Below are 9,892 nucleotides of genomic sequence, written 5' to 3'. Positions count from 1 at the left end.
ATTTTATTATCTTTTATATTTATTATATTCGCAGATTTTGTCCTCCATACTTCTCAACTCTTCATTGACTTCGAGAAAAATTCGGCGCAAGCGTTGACGCCTCACAGCGTCATTAAGTTATCCAGTTCAATGCTGGTCCCGGTAGATTTTCTTTCTTTTTTTTTTTTCATGGATTAAATTAAGTACTTCCATTTTCATTTCCCACCTGATCGCAGCCATATAAATCCCAACAGCTGATCAACAGACTTCAGAAAGCCCAACGCCTTCAGACGGAGCAGCTGCGATATAAAGCAAGAGAGAGCTGAGCAAACAGGCTGACGCACACTCAGCTCTTTACTGCCCTTTCTGTGTCTTACGGGTTATAGAAGCATATCGAAAACTAGAGGACGAGTTAGTTTACACTTAAAGCCCAAACCTGGAAGATAAGATCATCGTTGCAGGTCCTGAAGGAAGGAGGCACGTTAAAGAGAAGATCTGCGGAGCTGTCCAGTGCTGAAAACTGACCGCTGACGCGGGAGCTGTCCAGTGCTGAAGTTGCATTTCTTCCGTCGCGCTGCATCAACACAACGCAATAAAGGGCTCGCGGGTCCACCGTAACCCTGTGCTGGCATCCTAACCTTGGCATTACCGAAAAGGAGCAATACAGGACGCATTTTCACCCAGCGTTGCATGAAGAAAGAAAGAGATTCGACCTGCGGACGAGTGCTTTTTTTTATTATTATTCTTCAACGTTGAAACATGCCAAGGTCTTTCCTGGTCAAAAAGGTTAAGCTTGATGATTTCTCATCCGCTGATTTTGAGAGCTCCTATGGCAGATCCAGGACAGACCTCAGCCTGCGCTTTCATGAGAAAGGTAGTTAGATTTATTGGACATTTATTGTCGAATCATGTCCATTAAAGGTGTCCAGGTCGTATGCATGTGAATCATGGTTGCAGTTTGATGGGTTTTAATCAAAATCAGGGTCTGAATTAACATGAGGTTACATTGTATTCAACACCCTCACGCGCAGCACAGTTTCTGTCGAGTCTGCACATTTTGAGGCTTGCTTTTCAGGTGTTGCGCTCAATCGAGCACGCGTTCGCCTCTTCAACGCGGTTTAAGACGCATTTGATTTTAGCAAACGCAGAGCAACAAGTATTCCACATCTAAGAGTTGTACTGTATTGATAACCAGTTATCACACTAAGCGTGCATTTTAAGCACACAGGAGCACTATGTCATGGAATTATTCACGCGCGCGCACATACACACAGTCTAGTAAGGGAACGCTTGATCATGTTTCAGGTTATTATTTACGCTCTACATAACCTGAGCTTTGCATACACTCGCATAAGCATACATTCTGTCCGGAAGAGCATTTATGAAATATGTATGCATGCTTTTCTTATCTGGGGGTGGATGGGGGGTCACAGAATTATATCTTTAACCTTCTGTGGATGCGTTTTGAGCGTGCATCGACCTAATTCTGCTCAAGTCTGCAAAAGCAATTATAACTGCAGCGATTTCATTCTCCTCGCCATTTTAATTGAAATTGAGAGCTATTGATTTTAGTGCGCGCGCGTGGTTGTTAATGTAGAGAAAGCTTTTTAAGAGAAGTCTGGGTTCACCTCTAGTCTGGTAGGCTAATGTATGAGGCACTGTTGCATCTAAATGTACTGTTGCTTTCGTTATCTGCAGGATACATCAGTGACTACATGACCCCGGTCGTGTATGACGCCGAAAGCGACAGTGGCATCAAAGTACCCTCCCCCGGACCCATCTACGACAGCATCCACAGTGATGACTATGGAGCCCCGGACTCGGATCAGCCTGACAGCCCACAATCTGAGATCTCATCCGGCTACATCAACGGAGACAACGCCGTCAGCGAGGGCTACACGGTGGACGCATTCTTCATCACGGACGGGAGGTCAAGGAGAAAAGCCATCAGCAGTCCACGCACCCTTCAGAGGCACTCGTGTAACGAGTGCGGAAAGACATACGCCACGTCTTCCAACCTGAGCCGACACAAGCAAACGCACCGGAGCATGGACAGCAAAATGGCCAAAAAGTGCCCCACCTGCGGGAAGGTGTACGTCTCCATGCCGGCCATGGCCATGCATTTGTTGACCCACGACCTCAAGCACAAGTGTGACATATGCGCAAAGGCCTTCAGCAGGCCTTGGCTTTTACAGGGACACATGCGCTCTCATACGGGCGAGAAGCCGTTCGGATGCGCGCACTGCGGGAAGGCGTTCGCCGACCGCTCCAACCTTCGCGCCCACATGCAGACTCACTCGGCCTTTAAGCACTACAAGTGCAAGAGATGCAACAAGACATTCGCTCTAAAGTCCTACCTGAATAAGCACTACGAGTCGGCCTGCTTCAAGGGAGCTTTTGCGCCTCTGAGCCCTCTGGATGCGTGAAAATACGCATCGAACTTGAAATACTCTTAAAAATAAAGGTTCTTTTTTGGCATGTGTGGTTCCATGGGAACCTTTAACATCCATTGAGCCTTCTCATTGTAGTGAAAAAAAGGTTCTTTAGACTATTAAAATAGGTTCTTCAAAAATGGTTCTTCCATCGTTACGAAAACACACTGTTGGAACCTTTATTTTTAAAGGAAAATTCCGGGTTCAATGCCAGTTAAGCTCAATCGACTGCTTTTTTATTTTTATTTAAAATATTTTGGGGCCATAATGTTGATGACCACAAAAAATCTTTTTGACTTGTTCCTCATTTTCTTTAAAAAAAAATACATTATAAAAAATAGAATTGAGTTTACAGTGAGACACTTACAATGGAAGTCAATGGGGTTTAATCTGTAAACATTAAAATACTCACGGTTTCAACAGTATAGACACAAGATTTAAACAATATGTGTTTTAAAATGATTTCACTGTGATACAATCACTTACTAACCTTGGAGTTAACCATTAAATCCAATTTTACAACGCTGTTACCATGATGGTGTAATGCCATAATCCCTAAATTCTAAAATGACCACAAAAACGACAATTTAACAACTTTACAGTTCAAATAATACTCACGTTTTAACAGAAGAATTAACGTAAGTGCTTTAATAAAATTATAAGCTTCACATTTCTGCCTTTAAACCTCCAAAAATTGGCCCCATTGACTTCCATTGTAAGTGCCTCACTGTTACCTCACTCTTTTTTAAAGAAAAGGAGGATCTAGTCAGATTTTTTTGGTGGTAGTGCCACAAATGCTGTTGATTGAGCTTTACTTGTACTGAACCCAAAAACTTACAGTACCTTCAAGAGTGAACTTTACACACCTGATGACCTGAATACAACTAGTTGACAGCACATCATGGAAAACCATGGATTAATCGCATGTACCTTAACTTTTCTTTTTTAAGTGTACTCTCTCACACATCCTCAGCCGAATTATCACCTGTTGAGACATTGAAAATGTCATTATTTCTCTCAAAAAGGTCAAACTTTTCTCTAAGTATTGGATAATGTTGTACCGCTGAAGCCAATGGCCACAAAAGTGTTCAGCATTGAGGTAAAACTATTTATTCATTCCCTTATTTATGTACTATTTATATGTTTATTTATTTATTTCCTAAAACCAACTGTGGACGATCTTGATTTGCACTTTAATTTAGTGTTCCGTTGCCAAGCCTTTACCATCAGTACGCCAAAGCATTTGCCACTTTCTAAATACCTTATTTTTGTTTGCCACTTTATAAATTTGTTGCATGCAAAAACATACCTACTACTAGCCTAATGACATCTATGCCAATGTTATGAAGCTTTGGATTTTTTGCCAAAACCTAGATAGCATCTGTCATCTGCAATATTTCTCGGGCGTCATGATGATGAAGAATAGAGCAATAATGCATGGTATTTTTAAAAGCTAAAGCGAGTAATAACTATAGCATTTTTAATCACGATTTTATCCGATACCATCCGTAGACATTCAGAAGTTCAATATCAGGGAAATGCCAGAGTAGTACTAGCGGATACTTCCACGGGATGGGGGTGGGAGGGATATAGGGTGGTTTTGTAAGTGGTTATGCACTGCCTGCCTCTTATTTAATGACGTAGTTTTAGAACGTAGGCGCGCATGGTGCTGAACGGACAGCTCTGCGCGCAATCCGGATCAATTGCTCTGAATCTGCCGAACGGCCTGTGTGAACGGCACAAAAACATGGAAAACATGGATGAGCTGACACTGCAATACTGACAGATGGACGTATTTCATCCAAGTTTGGCAGATTCACCTTTGAAAAGCACTTCTTTGAAAACCTTTCCGACTTTATTTTGAAATATAATACACAACTAGTAGCACAAACCTTAGAGATTCAGGTAGACAGGCCTTGTATTAGCTCAACCTCTGTTTTTGTATTTATGGACAAAGGAACTAACTGTTTGATGCAAGATGCCTTGTAAATACTCCTTTGGAATCGAATATTTCTACAAACTGTAAAGAATCAAATGAATTTATTTCTGGACTTCTTTTTTCCCTGGGTATTTTCCCCCCAGCATTTGAACAATGTAAAGCACAAATGACACCGGGCATTTTCTCACTTCATAATAAAGAACTAATAAGTAACTCATTTTTTGTGGTTCTGTTTGTGTTGGAGGTTTGGAATATAAATGACTGCACAAACATCAATGAAACAACAACTATGTGTTCCACGCATGCTGATTGAGTTGATGCACGCTTGGTGCATGACATAATTTAAGTGACGCAAATGTGTACGGTGCATGAAATGTGTACGGTAATTCGGTGCTGTACAGTATTTACCAGTATTTCTAAGATGCCAAACATAAGAAACACACACGACGACTTGCAGCTGTTCAAAGCTCGCTTTCATCTCAATTAAATCCTCGACTGATTCCGTTGTTGCGAGTGATTGAGTTTCATCCGCATTGTGTTCTCCAGGAGCTCATGAGAGAAAAGTGTTTGATCAAAGGGAAGCACGCAAGCAAATGTCCTTCTTTTGCTTGAAAGAGCCCCAAAAATATGCTTTAGTTTGGGTTCAGTTTTGCATTTGGCCGTACTGCGGCGTTAACCTTGAGACATGCGAGTGACAGAGGGAATTCGCCCGTCAGCTTAATCCAGGTCCCAGCTGAGCTCTTATCAACAAGGACTAGAGCACTTCAAAGTGCCTTCTGATGACTTTGGGTGAAAAACAGCTTCATTACTGGACGGCCCGTGTGGAGCGTTTAGTCTTACACAAGCCTATTTTTAAAGCAGGCTTATTTTGCGTTCATGCTTTGGAAAGAAGAGGTTTTTCATCTGTGTTCCAAAAAACTGCACCCCTTAACACTTCTTAATTGAATGCCCCCTCAAGCTCATTTGTAAGAAAACTAGTTTGCTACCAGTTACGTACCAGCTTGCTTAAAGTCAACCTGAAGTGCCATTCGCAACACATCTGACCTCCATAAACCAGACATATTTTCAATGGAAACAAGATGTTCAATGCCAAAATACTTGATTGTATCTATCCATAATGAAAACTGGGTGCTACATACCAAAATAGAGTCATAAAATAAAATTATGTATGCAACATGAACTAACTAATTGTTCACAATTAGTCCAAGAACATGGATTGAGAAGGGAATTAGGGCCGGTTTTAATGTCATGCTGACTTTAATTGATGGGATTGTAACTATGGTTGGTCGAGAGGCCAGAGAATTAAAAGCCTGGGGTTCAAAGTGTATGTGTGTGTCCACCAGAATGACTCATGAAGATTCATAAGTAGAAGCGTGAAGAAGAAGGAACATCACAAACCCTCCAGTCTTAAATATCTCCTTGGGTCGACATGCTCTCTCCATACAAAACACTTTGTCCTGACCGTGTGTGTTGAGTAATACCCCTGTGACTTTCCCAACTTTTAACTGCTGACATGTAAATTCAGCTCGAATCGTTCCTTTAAGGTTCATGTTGTATGTGATGTTCAGATTATTTACTCTGGCTCTGTGCCCACATCACAGGCTTTCAGTAAACTCATGAAACTCGTGTCACGTCACATGACATTTTTCCCTTCTGAAAAGGCCATGATTAATGAAATGACTCACAGCCCTTGCGATATTATGGAAATGAATCCATTAATTCTTGTAAATCAGATGTCTGCGCAGTGGACAGTTGACTGCATGTTCGTGCTGGGGGGGTATCAATTTCAAAGTCTGAGCGCATCGGATCAGAGATTCTTGGCTCGAGTCTTATGAGGGTTTCATAAAGTGATGATCACCATCAACCCAAAAAAATCTGTCATCATTTACAAATCCGCATGTCGTTCCAAACCCTGTATGACTATCCATGATGTGCGGAACACAAAAGGAGATGTTTTAATGGAGACCACAGCCCACCTTTTAATCCAACCTTATCTCATAGAATGAACGTTACTATAAATAAATTTTTGCAACTGTACATTGTCGTGCCACGTTCCATGTTTCGCACCAGTTTCCTGGTGAAATGAACACTAGAGGTGCAACAACAGCTGTGCCTTTTATTCACTTTCAGACAAATCACAAATACAAGGGCTTATTATGACTATATTTACACTTATATTTCTCTTTATTACTCACACACTGCTGTGTTTTTATATCGAAACATTTTACTGTAACGCATTGTTTGAAAAACGAAACATTTGTACGATTGAAGAAGTACAGACTCACCTACGTTTACACACTTATCCCAGTGTGATTAGCGTCCGCGGTAGTTCACCTGATAGACTGTTGGCCTTTGGACTCAGATAACCGTGGTTCAAGACTACCCGTTGACACTAGACACGAAAGTGTCAAAGTGAAAATGTGCTTTTCATGTTGCATTTGCTTTTAGGACACTATTGGTAAGGTTTAGGTGTTGGTTTAGGGTTTTGCTGAACTCTCATATGATTTTAGATCACTTCTGGTTAGGTTTAAGTAAAATGTTTATGTTAGGGAGATACATTTTACCATCTAATATTCAACTTAAAAACCTTGTCTGATTACGCCATTATTTCACTCACTTATTGTGCCCCCCGCTGGTTTAACTGGGAAGCTGCAGCGAAACGTGTAATCAAGCATGCAATTTGGTTTTGCAGAATGTTGCCACAGTCACATGATGTTCATGAGCCATCTTGGTTCCAGAAGTATTTTTCCCATTCATTTTTTTTTAATAGGACATTGAATGTCATAAAATCCTTGTTACTTGTAATTGTTACAAATGACCAAAACCAACCAGCTCCAAGGTAAATTACAATGTTCCAAACTTTGATTTGAAGTAAGGAAGTATTTGGAAATAAAACAAAAAACATAGGTGCAAGACTGTACAACAATCCTATGATGCATTGTGAATGATGTAATTGAATTAAAAACGATGGAAAAATATAAAACTATTGATTTAAAGCTGTTGATTACAAGTACTGAGACAATATCTTTTTATTGAAAAATATTCAGTAGGGGTGTGCAGCGAAGCCATTATCTGCATTTGTACCTGTATCTGGTTATATGACAAAATGATCCGTATCTGTCTCTGTATTCGGATAGGACCGGGTGTGGGCGGGCTTAAACCGACCGTGCGTCAAAACTAAATGAAACGCCCATTTTTAAGTGTTCCTCTTAAATTTATAGTTTCAATTACTAAAATATGCCTTTTAAATGCCTTTTCATAATAATAACCTAATAATAATAGTAATAACAATTATTATTATTATTATTATTATTATTACACAAATTTTTATTATAATTTCTTTCTTTTAATATTTCTTTCTTACCAGATGAAGCTGAATTTGTATGCTTCATTAGCTGCGGAATATGTTGTGGTTTCTCCTGGTATTTCAGATATTATTGTCTGCATGAAACAGAGTTTTTGTTTGTCTGGGTTTTTCAGGACACCATTATATATTTTAAAGAAGAACAAGAAAAGATGGGGCATGTTTCAGTTTCTTCTTTTTACAAAAGTAGGAATATTTTGAATAGATGAACACCCTATGGAGCATTTAAACCTTTGTGGAGCATTTTAACTTTTATTTGGAATAAAGTCTTAACCAGTTAATGACCTTAATCGCTGATGTGGATATAAATGAATGTGGTCAACTTTAAGAGATGGAAAGATGAGTTTAGGCTATAAATAAATGCAGAGAATCTTTCTCTACAGATTCATTAGTAGTGTTGTTCTACCTCTATGAAACCTTTTTGAAGCAGAAAATAACGTGGACTGATGACTTCAAAAGGAGTATATACCATCGATTAACAACCTTGGAGCTCACAGTATGTCTGTCTTTAACAGTATATTAGTTATCCCACTGAACAACGTCCTTCTCGCACAGCGCTCATGACCATGCAATGGATGTCAAGATTTTAGCTGGTAAATTACTTACATATGCAAATCGTTCGCACAAGTCGCTTTAACAAATTTTATGCTACTTTTGAATCCTTTTTAAGCTTTAAAGTGAGTCACTATCCACTGCCATTGTTTTGTTTAATGGATCACAATATTCATCAAGCCATCCTTTGTGTTCCATGTGCATATAAATGGCACCATCAGCAGGTGCAGTTCATTCTCATTGAGTAAAGATAATGCTGGTTAGCTTGAGAGTCACGCTGGCATCTCTGAGGGCTAAACCGTGATGTTACAGAGTGCGGTTCTGCGACATCTCCTAGCTCTGAGCTTTTGGATCATTATCAGTCCGGCGCTCTGAGGCAGAGCTAGTCTCCTGAGATAACATCTAATTGTGCTGCGAGGGGCCGCATCAGCAGTATCCATTACTGGATACAGGTGTGCTCAGGCCGTGTGTTTGTGGATGTGCCAGGACTCTGACGTCAGAGCGCTGTTGCACTGATAAAAACTCTTGCAGTTCTCCTGAAACTGACCTCCACTGACTCATCTGTCGCTCTTCATCACGCTGTAATGATGTCACAATAACACAACATTTGTCGATCTCCTCACCTCCCCAATGATTTTATTGCTCAGGTGTTTGGTATCTGAGAAGATGCAATGGAGCTCTCAGTTAAAATGAATTGAAGTGTCAAGTTTTTCTCAGATGTTTCTCTTAAAATTCCTATGGAAAAAGAAAGATTTTCATAAATGAGTCAGTTGTTGACAAACAGTATAATGTAGAGCTAAACATGTTAATGTGGATAGTATAGCTTAGATCATTTTGTTCTGCACAGGCAATATGACAGATTACACAAGCATATCAGTACAGCAGTACATTTCACATTTAGGCCGGGATTTACCAAGATCCTAGAGAACAGTATTAGGTGTCTCAGTAAATCCCAGCCATAGTGTGAAATGCACCTGTAACATAATTCCTAGATCATCTGCTTCGTGTCCTGCCTAAGAAGCCCCTTTACACCCCTGGTAAAACCTCTGTAACACATGGTCTCTCAAAGAGTTTTGCTTTATTTAACAGTGAGTAACATCAATTCATCAGTAGTTTGTTTGTAGTTTCTCACAGATCTCCCAGGATGGATGTGACACGGTCTGAAGGTGACTTAACACAATCCAAAGCATCTGATTGGCAGTTCAGGATCCGTGTCGCCCTCACCACGACAATGTCACAAGGTGCGACCTCACAGTTTGACACTCGCTTTAACACTGTCCACATATCTCAGAACACATTCCCTCCCTCCAGACACATTCCCGCTCTTTTTATCCATCTACTGCTCACCATCGGATAGAGGAAGCACTTAACATTTCATAAATGCGATTGAATCAACATTTAACAGCCTGTTACTCACACATATGTAATACAGAAAAGACACTTTCCAAAGGGCAAGTGCTGTAGCTAGGCAAATATTTCAGAACCCAGAAGAAATGCTTCCACAAGATGTGCAGAGAGAGAGGGTGGGGGGTGGGGGGGGGTGCTGACCCAGTTTGGCAGACATGCAGTGAGTGGTTTGCCAAGCAGTGCAAGGAATGCACATTTCCACACAGCCCCTTATGCCTG

At 40.5% G+C, this 9,892-nt stretch overlaps 1 protein-coding gene across 2 annotated transcripts; it reads left to right on the top strand.

The window, feature by feature from the left end:
- Positions 1 to 229: 229 nt before the first annotated feature.
- On the top strand, positions 230 to 3,977 carry LOC127650443 (transcriptional repressor scratch 1-like). Of its 2 annotated transcripts, none has more exons than XM_052135885.1 (2): positions 230 to 853; positions 1,678 to 3,977. In XM_052135885.1, exons 1-2 carry the CDS (start codon positions 739 to 741, stop codon positions 2,403 to 2,405), a joined length of 843 nt encoding a protein of 280 aa, XP_051991845.1. In that variant the 5' UTR covers positions 230 to 738; the 3' UTR covers positions 2,406 to 3,977. The 2 variants fall into 2 exon arrangements, with proteins under 2 accessions (XP_051991845.1, XP_051991846.1); XM_052135886.1 differs by lacking the exon at positions 230 to 853 and adding an exon at positions 1,349 to 1,369.
- The last annotated feature ends 5,915 nt before the right edge of the window (positions 3,978 to 9,892 follow it).

The sequence above is a fragment of the Xyrauchen texanus genome, chromosome 10 (assembly GCF_025860055.1).
Source record: "Xyrauchen texanus isolate HMW12.3.18 chromosome 10, RBS_HiC_50CHRs, whole genome shotgun sequence".
Lineage (NCBI taxonomy): Eukaryota > Metazoa > Chordata > Actinopteri > Cypriniformes > Catostomidae > Xyrauchen > Xyrauchen texanus.
Note: the sequence above shows the minus strand (reverse complement) of the source record. Positions and strands in the feature narration are given on the sequence as shown.